The 15,692-nt window shown below is 38.7% G+C and overlaps 5 protein-coding genes across 9 annotated transcripts in view; 3 read left to right on the top strand and 2 right to left on the bottom strand.

Annotated features, from left to right (window-relative positions):
- 7B2 (Secretogranin_V domain-containing protein 7B2) overlaps positions 1-8,182 on the top strand; it is a 29,782-nt gene extending 21,600 nt beyond the window's left edge. Inside the window, exons 1-5 of one of the 2 annotated variants that reach the window (XM_035871649.2) lie at positions 6,728-6,860; positions 7,015-7,110; positions 7,200-7,584; positions 7,795-7,979; positions 8,044-8,182. In XM_035871649.2, coding sequence (XP_035727542.1) covers positions 7,036-7,110; positions 7,200-7,584; positions 7,795-7,979; positions 8,044-8,115 — 717 coding nt within the window. In that variant the 5' untranslated portion in view covers positions 6,728-6,860; positions 7,015-7,035 and the 3' untranslated portion in view covers positions 8,116-8,182. Of the gene's footprint in view, positions 1-6,727; positions 6,861-7,014; positions 7,111-7,199; positions 7,585-7,794; positions 7,980-8,043 lie in introns of those variants that run through there. The other variant, XM_085663249.1, reaches the window with a different exon arrangement.
- Positions 45-4,960, bottom strand: LOC118443891 (uncharacterized). The gene is made up of 2 exons (XM_035871511.2): positions 3,939-4,960; positions 45-3,811 (listed from the first exon to the last, which is right to left on the bottom strand). Exons 1-2 carry the CDS (start codon positions 4,124-4,126, stop codon positions 1,096-1,098), a joined length of 2,904 nt encoding a protein of 967 aa, XP_035727404.2. The 5' UTR covers positions 4,127-4,960; the 3' UTR covers positions 45-1,095.
- Positions 7,945-10,198, bottom strand: Trf (TATA-box binding protein-related factor). 3 transcript variants are annotated; one of them, XM_085663247.1, is made up of 6 exons: positions 9,867-10,198; positions 9,675-9,787; positions 9,350-9,593; positions 9,065-9,263; positions 8,830-8,923; positions 8,066-8,083 (listed from the first exon to the last, which is right to left on the bottom strand). In XM_085663247.1, the coding sequence occupies exons 1-5, from the start codon at positions 9,969-9,971 to the stop codon at positions 8,847-8,849; spliced, it is 738 nt and encodes a 245-aa protein (XP_085519373.1). In that variant the 5' UTR covers positions 9,972-10,198; the 3' UTR covers positions 8,066-8,083; positions 8,830-8,846. The 3 variants fall into 3 exon arrangements, with proteins under 3 accessions (XP_085519374.1, XP_085519373.1, XP_035727541.1); XM_085663248.1 differs by lacking the exon at positions 8,830-8,923 and having other exon boundaries at positions 7,945-8,083; XM_035871648.2 differs by lacking the exon at positions 8,066-8,083 and having other exon boundaries at positions 8,783-8,923; positions 9,867-10,197.
- A 205-nt stretch (positions 10,199-10,403) lies between these two features.
- IFT52 (intraflagellar transport 52) lies at positions 10,404-12,440 on the top strand. Its single transcript, XM_035871596.2, has 6 exons — positions 10,404-10,747; positions 10,827-11,044; positions 11,141-11,249; positions 11,324-11,609; positions 11,706-11,954; positions 12,051-12,440. The coding sequence occupies exons 1-6, from the start codon at positions 10,605-10,607 to the stop codon at positions 12,333-12,335; spliced, it is 1,290 nt and encodes a 429-aa protein (XP_035727489.1). The 5' UTR covers positions 10,404-10,604; the 3' UTR covers positions 12,336-12,440.
- Positions 12,441-12,571: 131 nt separating this feature from the next.
- On the top strand, positions 12,572-14,712 carry Nf-YC (nuclear factor Y-box C). Of its 2 annotated transcripts, none has more exons than XM_035871640.2 (5): positions 12,572-12,760; positions 13,121-13,253; positions 13,367-13,834; positions 13,955-14,128; positions 14,248-14,710. In XM_035871640.2, the coding sequence occupies exons 1-5, from the start codon at positions 12,738-12,740 to the stop codon at positions 14,419-14,421; spliced, it is 972 nt and encodes a 323-aa protein (XP_035727533.1). In that variant the 5' UTR covers positions 12,572-12,737; the 3' UTR covers positions 14,422-14,710. The 2 variants fall into 2 exon arrangements, with proteins under 2 accessions (XP_035727533.1, XP_035727532.2); XM_035871639.2 differs by lacking the exon at positions 12,572-12,760 and adding an exon at positions 12,814-12,952 and having other exon boundaries at positions 14,248-14,712.
- Positions 14,713-15,692: the final 980 nt, after the last annotated feature.

The raw sequence follows: 15,692 nt of genomic DNA, 5'->3' as shown, positions 1-15,692 counted from the left end.
AATTTGATCGATTTCAATCGTGACTCATGAATTTTTCGATATTTAATCCTTATCCATCGGTGATTAGCTTTCTCTATGATATTTGTCAAATATAACAAGGTCAAGCTCGAGGCTTTCTATCGGACATACGATATTGTTATAAATATATTTCTACCTTTTGCTATCTTAAAGTTACTATTTTATTTTGTTGAATAATCGGTTGAGATCGAAGTGATTTCGCAAATGGATATTAACTAAGAGTTGAGACGAGATCGAACGAAGCTCTCGTTGTCATTGGCAAATGAAAGCCCTTGCCAATTAATTTCAACGTTTCTTTATGCAAATACCGTAGGTCTCTCAAAAGGAGGATCGTCGTATTTTAATGAAAATATACGCGTTGGTCTTCTTCTCTTTCTCTCTCCCGGAACGAAAAAATTTCATCCGAACGGATTTATTTCTCCTCTCTAATTTCTCTTTATTATCTCGTTCTTAAAATTAAAAAAATAAATAAGACGAAGGAGCAAGGACATTTTACTTAATCGCTCGATAATATAATACAATATAATAGGTCGAAGGTGAGAAAATGAATAGATAGGGAGTAAGTAAAGATATGTTCGGTGATCGACGAAATTAAGATCAGTCTTGTCTATCGGTGCGTTGGCTCAAATCCATCGCTAGACGTTAGAAGCCGACTCGCATTGTTACAAACAGAGGGTAAAGCGGTCGCGGCGTGGGCACCCTCTCCACGGTTGCCAGGAAATATCGATCTGCTCCAGAGGCTGCCTGCTGTTCTCTGAATGGTAGCTCTGTCATTCTTTATCCTCGCACCACCGACAGTCCTACGACCCGAATAACTCGAATTTCACTATCATCTTCTCGTCCTCCTCGGGCGAATAATATCGCGAATATTTGTATTTCCAATTCTACCTCGGTTCGTACGTACTATCAATTCAGTTGCTTCTAAATCGGTAGGATTGAAGAGTCGAGGGAAAAAAAGAAAAACTAAAACTAATATTCCCCGTCGTACGTACTCGATTGTATCATTAACAATTTTCCCTTTCATCCTCGAATAACGAGCAAGTTATCAACCTCGTTCGTGCGAGGCCAAATAAGAATTTATTGTTTGGTTCTAACATCCTCCCCTTTCCCATTATCCAAAAAAGAATATCTAATGTTCTTACATAGGGCGACATATTGTTCCAACTTGTATCGAAAATCTAAACCAAGATCGCTGATAGGTTTCTCGTAATCGTCGACGGATCGTTCGTACGAAAAAAGTTCCTTTCTATTTTCGCATGACGTCTTTCGTATCTCCTTAGATTTTCTTCCACTTTCAACGTCCGTGAAATTTCTTTTCATCTCGGAAAGGAATTTCGTCGTGCCAACGAGATCGCGATTACGAGAACGAGACGTAAATCCGTCGACGAGTTTAATACTTCCTTTGTTCGATCGTCGTGGACCAATCGGTATATATAAATAATCCCGGCGAGTTGGCGATCCTTCTTTGAATTTCGATAGGGAATGGATCGTCGATCGGCGAACTTTTGAGGAACGATCGTCGAAGGACGATCGTAAATCGTAAATCGTAATACGATCGAAATAGTTCGGAATTTGACCGTTTGAGAACGGAGATCCATCTTTCGTTCCTTTCCTATCTCTTCCGTTTTCTCCCCTTCGATAAAGTTCCTTCCTCGACGGTCCTCCGGAGCGATCGGCAGTCCCCTCGACGTTTACCTCGGCTTTACCCCTCTTCATTAATCTTCGTAAATTCGCGCGGAGCATGTTTCTAAGCCGGCCAATGGATCTCCTCCCGCCGTAAAAACTCTTTGAAAACAAGTTCGAATCTCGAAAGCCAACGTAATTTTCTATTCTCGAGATCCATGGCTCGCCACTCGAAAGCTCCCTTCGCTTTCGATTATAGAAACATTTCCTACAGGTAGAAACGTATGGCAAACGATTCTTATATTTTCCCACGAGGAAGCGTTTCTTGCAATCGCTTTCTAAAAATCCACCCTCCTTTTTCCTCCTCGGCACTTTAAAATAAAGAGTCGTTCTCGACGACTCTTTATCGCGAAGTCGTCCTTCTCTTACTTTCGTTCGCGATCCTGATCCCTTCCTTCTATCGTTGCCATCGGCTGCGACTATAACGGTCGAACTAGCGTTCGCGCAATACCTCGTTCTTGACGTTTGAATCGACAACGATACAAAGTCCCTATGATCCTCCCTATGATTTTCTCTTTTTTCGATCGGACAGAGTTGAACCCCGTGATCTTGCTCCCTTCGAATATCCTTTTCACCAATCACGGATGAATTCTCTACTCGTTCGATCTTGTCTCCCAACGCACCTTGAAGCTTTTCCTCGCTTTTTCGTCCCGCGTACGAAAATGAAGAAACTTTCGAACGGCAGGAACATCTCGAGTCACAATCATCGAGGTTCGCTACTTCTTTAGAAAGTAATACTTCTTTCCTCCTCGTTAAACTGTCCATGCTCATCGAACTGCTAATAACGATTTCTTCCTTTTCTTCTCTCGTCTCGACCGTACGAACGATCTCATCTTTGGTTACCAAACTGCAAAGCCTTTGGGCGCAAACGTCTTCGTTCAATTCCTCTTCCTCTTCCTCTTCCTCTTCCTCTTCCTCTTCCTTTGATGACTTTGTCAAATTCAACGTGTCATCCTTGTTCTTGGAAATATTCGACGAACAAGGATTCAAAATATTCGCGTTTTCGTCGATCGACCGATGATGGGACAGGACGATCGGAGTCTCGCAAGAAGGACGACAGAAGACAGTTCGATCGAATAAAATGTCTTCGTTCGAAAGACACGTAGGATCAACATCGAGTCGTTTACTTGTCGTACAATCGTCACTGATATTCTCCGTTAGGACCTTCCTTTTCCCTTTCACCTCATCATCCTCTTCTTTTCCTTCGATCGATGAATCATCCTTTTCCTTTATATTCTCGTCGATGTTCAATATTATACCTTGGTCGATCGGGCCAATATCGCCTTTGGTAATAATCCCGACGTCTAGCCTGTGCACGCTCTGACGGATCGGTACTCGGACTCGATTCGCAAACAAGAGACAGGACCTCGCCTCCTGACTTCTTCTACCTGTCAATTTGAAGGTGATGTAATCTTTACGAATGTCCAAAATCAAACGTAGCTCCACGATAGAAGTTTCGCTGAATATTTTTCGAACGACGTCGTTAAGGCAGGAACAAACGCTCAATATTCCCATTTCGAATTTTCTTTTAGTCGCGATCAGACAAGATTCGTCTGAGAGGAGGAGAGTTGGATCGACCTTGAAAATCTCCCTCGTCACATCGTCGGCTTTAAAGGGCAAAGATAAACGACGTTGTCTTCTCATCCGTGGCTTTAACGACATCGAGCAACGACGGCAACAACGACAACTACGACGACGATGACGACGACAACGACAGTCCCACGGCACAAATAAATTTCGACATTTTTTCCCTTTAACTTTCCTATCGGCGTTACTATCATTCCCATTCGCGTAGCGTACCGCGTCGGACAAGTTGGAAGAATTTTCCAATCGACAGGAATAATGGTCCAGGGTTGATTCGAAGGTGCCCTGCGATTTCATACGTTCGTTACGATCGATTTTTTCGTTGCTAGGAGAATCATAAGTAGCTGCTCTTTTACAAGCACTTCCGTTCAACGGATAGATGGATCCTGCAGATACTTTCTTACTTCCTAAAATAACTTCTGCCCTAAGATCAAGAGAAAAATCTTCTCGACTCTTTTCTTCCTCCTCTTTTTTTCTCATTTTTTCTCCGTCTCTTCTTCTTCTTCTTCTTCCTTTCTCTAATAACCTGCCAATTCAAGAAAGAACTCTATTGAGATTGGTACACGTATCTTCGGAGAGAATATAATAATTATAAATAATAATGTCATGATTTTTGATCGAACAAAATAGCATTATAATTTGTTTTCACTCACACGCAATCTTTCTCACGATGTCCCCTCGAAAAATAGAAATTATTAAAGACGTTCGAATCGAAACCCAAGGCGTCCAATTCTTGGCATATCTTGATCAATCTATTATTCAAAATGATCGAATTGACGAAGCAACCAAGCAGTCCGTCATTGAGTAAACATTTGATCGTGTACTTGATGATCTCCTCCATCGCGTCAACCTCCCACGATACCTACCACGAATCATTCCCAATGGATCTCTTCGGGTTACGAGCACGTACATATGTTTCTTCACCCATGAAGATCGAAGCACCATGAATTCATCGAATTTCTTTTTATCTTATCGACTAATGATTCCACGCTCGTTAGATCCTCGGATCTGACACGGAGTTTTATTTACGTAGTGTATAATGTGAGGGGTCTAAGCGTCTCTATCTTTTTCTTTCCTTGAAATTTTAACAATTGTCATAACGCGTACTCATAAAAATCGAGTTTCCTTTCTCAATTTTTCATCGAAAAGCAAAAAAGGAGAAAGCCATTTATTAGGAAACGTGATTTTCTAAATTGTTTCAATGATGGAGGAGGAGGAGATCCTTTTGTCGGACGTCAATAATTGGATAATTGCGAGGAAAGGTTATCCTTTGACTCCTCCTTGCAGCCTAATATATTTCTATCGGCAAAATTAGTTGTCTGTCGTTGGAGAGATGTTATGTACGTACGATTGATCTTTCTCCATTATTCTATCCGATCGAGCAACATGCGGTGCTCCGAAGCTTGCACCGTTACCGTTGTGAAATTAAAACGTCCAACTTTAAATAATCGATTCTCATTGTCGGATATCGATCAAGTACGGATTAGCGACTTTATTATTTTTAAGATATTTTATTCGTCGTTGGAAGAAAATACACATACAAGGGTCGTATCTTCTGGGCGCGAACGAAGATGAAATATATATCTGTACGCGTACACGCGTGATATCAAAGGGAATACGTACAGTATAATAAACTAGTTTCGGTCGAACCACCTGACTTTGTTAACTGACTTGCAGCGACAGCAAAATTCAGGGTCCACCGAATATGCTAATGTGTTTTACGTTAAGTGCTCCAACGCATTGGTGCGAGACCCTTGACGCGGCGGGATTCCAATAGGGGAGAGAAATATGTATATATGTATATATGTATATATATATATATATATATATATATATATATAGAGAGAGAGAGAGAGAGAGAGAGAGGAACGATGAAGGAACGACGAAAGCGAGGAAATAAACGAAAAGAGAATATGAATCTATCTCAGATCGAACTAACGAATCGTTCTACGTATTGAAAGATTTTTGAGTGAAAATCTAAAGAAAAGGTTGTAACATTTGAATGTATCTGCAGATTACGTAATAGAAATTTTTCTAATGGACAGGCACATGCACGTACGCATATATTAGATAACTCGTACGATCTAGCTCGTGAAAAAACGTCAACGTAACAAAACGAGGGTGGAATAATAAATAGCCTGTTGAAGAAAGGAAGGAAGAATGAACGAGAGAGAGAGAGAGAGAGAGAGAGAGAGAGATAAAAATCTATTTCCGAAATTTTTCGGAGAAACGCATATACTTCATTCGCATAGTCGCTTCGTGGAGATCAATACTTGTGACGCCGAGACAGAGCGTAACAACCCCTCAACGCTGACATCATTAAACAATATATTTATATGTATATACAATCGTCGCAATTTACTATACATATTCTATGTCTCTCGATTTTTCACATATTCCATCTCGCATGAATAACAGAGAAAAAGACAAAAAAGAGAGAAGAGCCAATCGAAAGAATTCTACGATAATTCTAGAGATGCAATCTCTGGGCTTCTGGTCATGCGAGAAATCGGACGAGCTACGATGATTTTCCACGTTTGATCTCTTCTCTGTTGACCCGTATTTTACGCGCTAACGATGTATCGAGGAATTTACAGGAAGCTATAAACGTCTCGGACGAGATTGAAATCTCTCTCTCTTTCTCTCTCTCTCTTTCAACCTTGCCCCTACATACTTTTGGAATCTTGGAAAAATCGAGAGAGAGAGAGAGAGAGAGAGAGAGAGAGAGAGAGAGAGAGAGAGAGAGAGAGAGAGAGAGAGAGGTCAGGAACAGTTCCTCCTTTTCGTTTTACGATATTTCACATAGGCCACTGATTTCTACCGAACCATACTATTAACTAAGAATTAAATTTGAAGAATTGCATTCGAAAGTCCGTAAACACGGGACAACGACTAATAGACGTTTATATACCGACCGTAATGAGAACAGAAGGGTCCTTTGATATCTCTCTTCCCCTTTTATCTCTTACAAAAATGATCCCTTCGAATCTCCATTTATATCTGATAAAAGGACGCCTCGAAATTTCAGCCGTGATTACCGAAGCTAATTATCATATTATTTGAATTTGATATGAACAATAATACATAATAATAGACAATTAGGAGCATTTAGAAAGAAATTCTTTGTATGATGCAACTCGAATAAATTGGCCTAGATTCGATTAAGAGTCTTTTCGTTGAATACGATAAGAAAGAATTATTTTACAATAAATTGCAAATAATTATTCAAGTGGGAAAGAAAAAGAATATGAAATTATTAAATACGTTAAAGACATTCGTCGTCCCGATATCGTGACGTACAACCTTCGCTCGTAATTCGGCTTTACGAATGTGGGTTGCCAGAAACATAGTGGAAAAGCGAGTGGGAGTTCGAAGGTTCCCTTTTTACGTAGCTCTCGTAAAATCGAAAGGATCAATACTTTGATACTAGCCAAGACCACCAACGGCGCTCTCTTCTCGAGGATTCCGAGGGTCCGATTGACGTGAATACTGGCAGCCATCGGACAAAAAATATCTCGTCAAGGACCCGTTCGTTTGCTCCGTTCGTCTGCTACTTAAATCAATCACCGATCCTGGTAATTAAGAAAACGTTATTCTCTCGTTGATAATCGTAAGAAACATAAGCGAATCTTTGATGAGCTCGATGGCCCAGATCGCGTGTACGTGCGCAAAGAGGTCAATGAAAAAATTGTCATCTTGTAAATTGTCATTTTTTCATCTTGATTACAGCTACAATTCGCTCCTCCCGCTATGCCGTACTGTATTCTACTTCTCTTGATAGCCGTAGCTACGCAGGCATCGTTCTATTTACCATCTACGATTCAGGTAAAATTAAACGGACGAATAATCTTATTGCGATTATCATTAACGAGCGAATCGATTTCAATTGGTCAATCTAATCTATCGATTTTTAGGAAGAACATCTTCTTGCGGAAAGGCATCATCAAAATACCATCGATACGTTGAACGATTTTATCGACGCTGTCAATTCTTACGCCGAATATTTCGGTAATTCTCGATTGTCCGATGACTTTGATAAGCCAAAGGAAATACCGATAGATCTACCGGCTGATTACGAAACCGTCGATACGTTCAATCCCAATCCAAGTATTCGCGATCAAGAATACCTGCAACATAGTACTCTATGGAGTCATCAGCATGCGAATGATTATTACAGGGGTAACGATAGACATAGGATACAACAGAGCATTGGTTTAAAGGGTGGAAAAGATGATAAAACTGAAAATGCATTACCTGCTTACTGCACACCGCCGAATCCTTGTCCAATAGGATACACCAGTGAGTTACAGACTTTTCCTTTCTTTCTTTCTTTCTTTCTTTCTTTCTTTCGTAGTTTCCCTCGTTAAAGTGCCTGATCATATCAATATCTTTCTTTTCTTTTTTCTATCTCCCGAGCGGAGAATAATAAGAATTAACCTTTACCTTTTTAATAATTCTATATATAAGCCTGTATAATGTCGTAGAAGAAAAAAGTTTATTTGATATCAGGTGAGAACAACTGTCTTGTCGACTTTGAGAATACGGCGGCGTTTAGTCGTCATTATCAAAGCTTACAGGATTGTATGTGCGATACCGAACACATGGCAGATTGTCCGTCTAATTCCATTAACAATAATGGTCTTCCTGGTATACGCATTTCAAATTCTGATTTTGAAAAGATCATTGAATTTCAGGTAAGTCGACGAACTTTTTCGTACTTGAACTTTTTCAACTTTATTCCTACGATTTCCTTTTTAGGACGAGAATCCATTCTTCCGAGGGGAAAAATTACCGATAGCTGCGAAAAAAGGTATAAATGTGGTTTACTAAAAAGGCAAAGATATAAAAATGTTATCTATCGAGTATTTACTGTCAAGTCACATTGAATAACTACTCTATGCACTATGCTCGATGGAAAAATATTATATGCGTGTTAAATAAAAGAATTGTAATACATGCTTAGATCAGAGAGAGGGAGAGAGAGAGAGAGAGAGAGAGAGAGAGAGAGAAAAGTCACGTATACATGTAAATTTCTTCTACATAAATTATTTAAGACTTTTTCAATATATTATACATTAAAATGATCGTCGTCGCACTAAAAAATGCTATTATTAAAACGAACCATTTAATTTATCGATGTAAACAATTGTAATATACACACACTCACGCACGCATGTACGCAAACAGACAGCAGACAGACAGCCACACACACACACACACGAATTATACGTATTTTAACATGAGATTTGTCGTTCAACTTTATCCGAAATTCCGTTCTTTGAAACAAACGACGTTTTGACACAACTACGTAGACGATATCTCACGTATCGTTCCATTGCACTTTTTTACAAGATACTATCAATGAGATATTCAATAATTAAATATTATTTGTTACATATTGGCATATCGGGTCGCGAGGGAATGCACCTTATCAAATACATTTCTATATATATGAAATGTAAAATCAGTGGCAAAGTTACCGTATAACAATCAATTAATAAATAAAGAGAAATATTATTTTATAAAGATATAACACGAACGTACAAAATGACGACACTATCTTACTGCTTTCTAAAACTTTTCAATATCGGATAAATATTATTTAATGCGTCCTGCAATTCAGATCGTTTCTTTGCACCTGCAACATAAGCTAATCTTAATATCACAGATCGGTATAAATACGATAGATGCGACTGGCTTGAGAGGATAATACCTTGAATCGCATAAACGGTAAAGAAACTATATTATATTATATCGATTGAACATTATTCGATCTTACCAGTTAATACTATCTTTCCATTTACAAATATGAGTAATACCACCCTAGGTAAAACCATCCTATATATTAAACCGGAATAGAGCTCTGGTTCGTAACTTGAAAATTGACCATGCATTTGATTTAAATTTTCCAACTTAATAGGAAATTTAAGATCGCACGTAGCGACTATATTTTGTACTTTAAAATTATAAAATTTGGCCTGCAACGAACGAGATAATATATTATAGGAAGGATATAATGAAAAGTTTAATTTCATTAATATAAGGATCCAAGCGACGTCCTTACCGGGAAACCCAATTTTTGTATAATCCTGGCAAACTTTCTTGCTGCCAAGCAAGAATCCGCCTCGCTTCTGGCTCCGGTACAAACCAATTTTCCAGAACGAAAGATCAAAGCTGTCGTTGTGGGGTTACGTATTCTCATTATTAAACCGGTGAATCTTGCTGGATTGTATTCCGAATTTCTTGTTCTCGTATTAATATACATCAGTCTTAATTCCGTACCTAAGTTAACGGTGGAAACGACGTTTCTGGAAAAAGAAAAAGAAAAAAAAAAAAAAAAAAAAAAGAAAGGGGGATGCCTGAGAGAAGATCTAGGAGGATTTTCTTACTGTACGCAAGCCTCTGGAATTTCCTTTGTACTATTGACCGTATTGGGTACCATCGGATTCATGGTAGTAGATGGATTAACATTTTGAGATGTACTTGGCCGTGGCACGTTAGTCTGCAATCAATTGCGCGTAATCAAGTTTTTAAACGTTACCTTCTTAAACGTTATCATGAATTCGTAATTAATAACCTACCGATAACGGCGGAGCCATACATATATCCTCGGTAATATTTCTCACAGGAGGAGCGTTCAATAATTGTTTCAACTCTTCGTTATTGTCTTGCTCGAGAGTTGCCATTCTCCTTCTTTCCTTCAAACTAAGTTTTCTAGATTTGTTTGATGTGAGAAAAAAAAAAAAAGAACTCTCGTCTACCAGACGGGGACACGTGGCCTAACACCGGTTGACAATTGTTATTGGCCTGAAGTTGGCCCAAAGTAAATATTATGGAAGAGTCGAAGATATTTTCTGACGCATGCGCAATGGTTTGATTCGAATGGACCAATTCAAACGAAGGCGCGCGACAACTATTATACCTATTTATTATAAAGTATTTATTTATACAACGTACGTTGTATAACCGATTAACATTAACAGGATATTATCATGATAATTTGAAAATGTTATGCAAGCCAAAAACGAATTCTATGGACAATTACGTTATACGTAATTCTTTCCTTAATACTATTGGCTGTTATAGAAGCCTATCGCGCCATTAGCTGGGCTTTGGTGTCTAATTCGTTGCCATTGACAACGCGACGTAGCGTTGAGGTTAAAAGGATGGTGATATACGTTTTGTCGAAATAAACGAGGACGGTTATCATTTTTTTCTTTTCACGTCGACAATCGTGTAATGTCGACGAGAGTGAATCGTTGATCTCGTCAATATATTCGTCGATCTTCTACCTATCTTCTCTGGCAAAATAAGGAAGGATGAGTTCGATCTTCGGTGGAGGAAGTAGCGACAACAATAATGTTAACGTTGTCGTCTTCGATGCGTCGAAGAATGAAAGAAAATTGAACGAGGAGTTCAAAGTGTTGCAGAGAAAGTTGAAACCAAAATGGAAATTGATCGAGTAAGTAAATTGATCTCTTGCAGATCATTGAATTTCGAAGCGTACGCTTCGTCTTTTTCACTTTTTAACGTTCTTTCAGAAACAACGATACCATCACCGAAGAATCATTGACGAGTGGAAAGGTCTTTGTATTACCGGGACCGAGAAATAAGTTCACCGAAGGCGAAATGAACGCCATCAGAAATTTCGTCAACACCGGCGGCAACGTTCTAGTGATGCTAGGCGAAGGTGGCGAAAACAAATCGAACACGAATATTAATTTCTTGATCGAGGAATACGGGGTGATGGTTAACAATGGTATAATTTACGATAATATTTTCTTAGATAATAATAATAATAATAATAATATTTTTTAATAATAATTTTTTTCTTTTTCAAATCCATCCATTTTAGACAGCGTCGTACGTATGGGTTATAATCAAACTTTACATCCGAAGGAGTGTCTCGTCTCTCAAGGCTTGTCGAACAAATCGATCTTTTCGAAGGATCACAACGAATACTCGTAAGAGCAAGCAATAAGAAAAAAGTATAACTTTAGTCGTTATCATTAATGTTATATGTTTCCTAATCGATTAGAGACATCAACTTCCTTTATCCGTACGGTGCGACGTTGAACGTTGTGCAACCGTCGGTGGTCGCGTTGTCAAGCGGCTCAATCGCTATTCCAATGAACAGGCCTATCTGTGCGTACTATTCGGGTAAAAATGGATCGGGTAAATTGGTCGTTTTGGGCTCGGCCAGGATGTTTACGGATCCCTATATCGAGAGGGAAAGGAATAGTGCTTTGCAAGATATGATTTTCGATTTCTTCGATTCGAACGATACGACCGAGAGAGATTTACGTCAGCCGGACGACGTCGATGTAGGTCTAACATCGACGATAGAGAGATAGAGAGAGAGAGAGAGAGAGATTGAGAAGAAAAAAAAAGATCTTTCGTTTTTCTTACTTTTTTTTCAGTTTTGGGAATACAACTTTGTACCCGATATAACGCAACAAGCGGACAATCCAAAAGTTTGTACGCAGGATCTCGACAATATCGAGATTCCGCGAGAATATACGAAACTGTTTAAACATCACTTTTATTCGATAAACTTGAACATGGTACCGGCTGCTATAAAGGCATATGAAACTTTGGGAGTGAAGCACGAACCATTGAGCTTGATACCAGCTCATTTTGAGGCACCTCTACCGCCTACCCAAGCATCGGTAAAACATCCACACAGAAAGATCGATATAAGAATTGATTTGAAAATAATCATTTCCAATTATCTTCCCAATCATTGTTGTTCTTTCATTTCTCAGGTCTTTCCACCGAGCTTCCAGGAATTACCACCACCGGCCTTGGAATTATTTGACCTGGACGAGGCATTTAGTTCTGACTTATTGAAGTTATCCCAATTGACGAATAAATACATGTCGAGTAAGAATTTATCGAACGACACCGAATTGGATCATTACATTAGAGAATTTGGTAGTATATTAAGGATAAGCAGTTCGGACATTCATACAGCCAGTGAAGTATTGAATCACGTTTTTCAAAAGATCTCCAGTTATAAGACCATGCAAGAAAGAAACGAATATACCTGAGGCTAATACGAGGACGAAAGATGATTCTATGATTTCCTGTATATATAATTGTCTTTTTTATTGTATAAAATTTTACCATGTGAAAAATAAATGCGACGTTGTACGACGTTGAAAAAAAATATCACGATATATATAATTCTGAAGAAAGGAAAAGAAGGATGGGCGCATTAGCGCCATCTCGTGTGGCAATGGACAACGTTTCGTTGCGTGATGCGAAAAAATGTTTGACAAAAGATGGCAGCAACATTTCCATTACAAACATTGGATCTGTTGTACATTTTCTCTGTTAAAAAAACACTGTTGTCTGTTTTAGACTGTTGGGTGAAAAATTTCAAAGATTAAAATGCTTTGTTTAATGTAAAAATTAATGATTTGTTCAAACGTGTACATAGTGAAGACAGAATGTCGGTATTCTTCGTGAATGCGTAAGTATATGTATATATGTGTGTGTATTCGTGCGTGCGTGCGTGCGTGCGTGCGTGCGTGCGTACGTGCGTGCGTGCATGCGTGCGTGCGTCGTATGTGCGTCGTGCGTGCGTGCGTGCGTGCCTCCGTCCGTCTTGTATGTGTATATACACACGGCGTGTATGTAAGATGGTGTTACAATTGGTGTTGAGGTTATGTTTGAAATTATACCTTTTTCCTTCAGTAAATATTACACCTTGTCGAGCGAACGTATCTGTGTATTATTATATAAATAGAAATTTATATAATAAAGAATTTATACAAATTTAATTGTACGATCATAATCGTTATTAAATATATTGTAATATTTGTCATGATAGTAACCAGGACAGCGAAGTTGAAGGAGACTCGAACGGGGATTTACAAATTGCATCACCTGGCAGTTCGGAAGCTCAACAAAACTTAATTCAATTTTGGCCAAAGGTTACGGAAGAAATTAAAAAAATTAGGACCGTAAGTAAACATTTGTTTTGGTTTGATTGTTAAAAAAAGCACACACACACACACACACACAATAAGATAAGAAATAAGTAAGTTTTTTAACGTACAATTATATTGCTTCGTAGATAGATCAAAAAACTCAGTCTCTACCACTAGCTAGGATAAAAAAGATCATGAAGTTGGATGGGGATGTTAAAATGATAAGCGCTGAGGCCCCAATGCTATTTTCTAAAGCGGCAGAAATCTTTATTCATGAGCTTACTCTTAGGGCATGGGTTCACACCGAAGATAATAAAAGGCGTACACTTCAGAGGAATGACATAGCAATGGCAATAACGAAATACGATCAGTTTGATTTTCTTATTGATATTGTTCCTAGAGACGAATTGAAGCAGAGCAAAGCACAAACGGAAAGTACAGTGCGCACGTCCATGAACTCGGATCAAGTTCATTATTACTTTCAATTAGCGCAGCAACAAGCTACGGCGAATCAAAACGTACAGAATAATGGTACGGCCACGCAACCTATACAAATCGTTCAACCTTCTACGGGACAAATACAAACGATCAACATTGGTAGCCCCGTCGAACAGGTAATCCCCTGTATTATCCGTTATATCGTATCTAGAAATAGAGTGATCGTCGATAAAAAGAATTCTTCGTTATATAGGGGGAAAAAAAAGAAAAAAAAAATGATTATTTTCTTTTGTTAGGAAACATCGAGCGCGAGTACAACTCAAACCGTTACTGTGCAGAGTCCGCAACAAACGTCGGGTCAACAAATAATCCAATTACAACAGGCCCAACCAACCCCATCTTCTCAGACCGGAGGAATTCAAATCGTACAACAAATTGTAACTCCCACTGGGGAAATACAACAAATACCTGTAACTATATTATAAAAGCAGATAAAAAGGCTTATTACGGCCAGATCTTAAATGATGAAATGTTATTAAATTATTCGTTATTTCCTTTTATTCATATTCATATTCATTTAATTCTATAGATCCAGTTGACGCCTCAGCAACTACAAATGATACGTATGCAGGTTCAAGGAGGTAGCAATCAACCTATCATAATCCAGACCGCTCCCATTCAAACTCAACCACAACTCATACAAGTCGCGCAGGGTACACAGGCGCCAGTTTTCTTACAGACCAGCGCCGCCGATAACGAGTAACAGTAACGTATAGTTTTAACTAATATTTAACTCTTTGCGCCGAAATCCCGATATAATATATTTAACGATGAACAGGTAAGCTCAGATTGTTTAACAAGTGAACATTATTTCCGAACGCAGCTTACCTGTTATTATTATTATTATTATTATTATTATTATTATTATTATTATTATTACTATTATTATTATTATTATTCTACTAGACGCAAATTCCTCTTATACGCTCTGCATATGAATTATGGATAAGGAAAAAGAAAATGAAAAAAGATTCTGATCTGGGAGATTTATTTTGATTTCTTTGGGGTGGGGTGGGGTGGGGGGGGGAGAAGTTTCTCAGCCAAAGTTTTCCCAAGTTTTGCGATAATCGATTGAAAGTACGTCACTCATTGTACGGACGAAAAACATTACGACCAACAGGGTAGCCAGGCGGAAAAGTATTAGCAAAGAGTTAATTATTAATCAAAGTATCAGGTTAAATGGTTAATATAAGATTGTATGATAACGAATAAAATCTTTTGTAAATTATTCCTAAACATTCTAGAGAGATCCTTTTACCGTATATGTCCTGGCGTATAAATAAAAGAAAACGTACATATGTGTGTGTAACGCGGCGACGTGAGGGAAAAAGCATTATCAAGGAAGGACAAATTATCAAGATTGAAAGGGCCAAACGATCTAGAGCGCACGATTCGAATCACATTCGTAATCGTAATATTTGAATATTTGAATTTCAAGGACGATCGAATATCGCGAGCACGTTATAAGAAGCCTCTCGAAGGGTTGTCACTGAAGTGAAATGAGGTGAATTGTTGTGTTGAAGCGAGGTAAGGCGAAGAATAAAGATAAGCAGCGAACGCAAGATGTAATCTGATTCGTGCGTCGCGTTTCTTGGCCGCTGGCTGCTTCGCATGGTTGAGCGCTTAGGACTGGCTGGTGCAACTTGTATTATGTTTCACGTTACTGTGGTTCTTGTCTGGTAAATCTCGAGACTCCTTGAGCTGCCTTCGACGATCTCGAAATATCGCGCAGCGATAAAATAATAATATATGAAAGCTTATATAAAATCGGTTAACTTGCATGCGTACTATGTAACGGACGTTGCTGTTAAGGAAAATGCAAAGAAGGAGATCGATCTCGCGAGAAATAGATAAGCGTACGATATGTAAATGCGATATCGAGAAGGGAAGGAAAATTCGAAGAGGATGCCATGGACGACAGTTTTAATTCGAAAAGGACGAGATGACGGAGGAGGAGGAGGAGGAGGATCAATT

This window comes from Vespa mandarinia, chromosome 21 (genome assembly GCF_050613455.1).
Source record: "Vespa mandarinia isolate Hongniang chromosome 21, ASM5061345v1, whole genome shotgun sequence".
NCBI classification, from domain to species: Eukaryota; Metazoa; Arthropoda; class Insecta; order Hymenoptera; family Vespidae; genus Vespa; species Vespa mandarinia.
The sequence above is the reverse complement of the archived record's forward strand: the minus strand, read 5'-3'. Positions and strand labels throughout refer to the sequence as shown.

Excerpts from the sequence above, each read along its gene's own strand:
- LOC118443891 (XM_035871511.2), bottom strand. The coding sequence starts at position 4,126 with ATGGAGGAGATCATCAAGTACACGATCAAATGTTTACTCAATGACGGA. Across the intron at positions 3,812-3,938 it reads CATCGTGAGAAAGATTGCGT|GTTATTAGAGAAAGGAAGAA; the intron begins GTGAGTGAAAAC and ends TTGAATTGGCAG.
- Trf (XM_085663247.1), bottom strand. The coding sequence starts at position 9,971 with ATGGCAACTCTCGAGCAAGACAATAACGAAGAGTTGAAACAATTATTG. Across the intron at positions 9,788-9,866 it reads GTATGGCTCCGCCGTTATCG|ACTAACGTGCCACGGCCAAG; the intron begins GTAGGTTATTAA and ends AATTGATTGCAG. Across the intron at positions 9,594-9,674 it reads ATTCCAGAGGCTTGCGTACA|AAACGTCGTTTCCACCGTTA; the intron begins GTAAGAAAATCC and ends TTCTTTTTCCAG.
- IFT52 (XM_035871596.2), top strand. The coding sequence starts at position 10,605 with ATGAGTTCGATCTTCGGTGGAGGAAGTAGCGACAACAATAATGTTAAC. Across the intron at positions 11,250-11,323 it reads AAGGATCACAACGAATACTC|AGACATCAACTTCCTTTATC; the intron begins GTAAGAGCAAGC and ends CTAATCGATTAG. Across the intron at positions 11,955-12,050 it reads TACCGCCTACCCAAGCATCG|GTCTTTCCACCGAGCTTCCA; the intron begins GTAAAACATCCA and ends TTCATTTCTCAG.
- Nf-YC (XM_035871639.2), top strand. The coding sequence starts at position 12,900 with ATGTGTATATACACACGGCGTGTATGTAAGATGGTGTTACAATTGGTG. Across the intron at positions 13,254-13,366 it reads AAATTAAAAAAATTAGGACC|ATAGATCAAAAAACTCAGTC; the intron begins GTAAGTAAACAT and ends ATTGCTTCGTAG. Across the intron at positions 14,129-14,247 it reads GGGAAATACAACAAATACCT|ATCCAGTTGACGCCTCAGCA; the intron begins GTAACTATATTA and ends TTAATTCTATAG.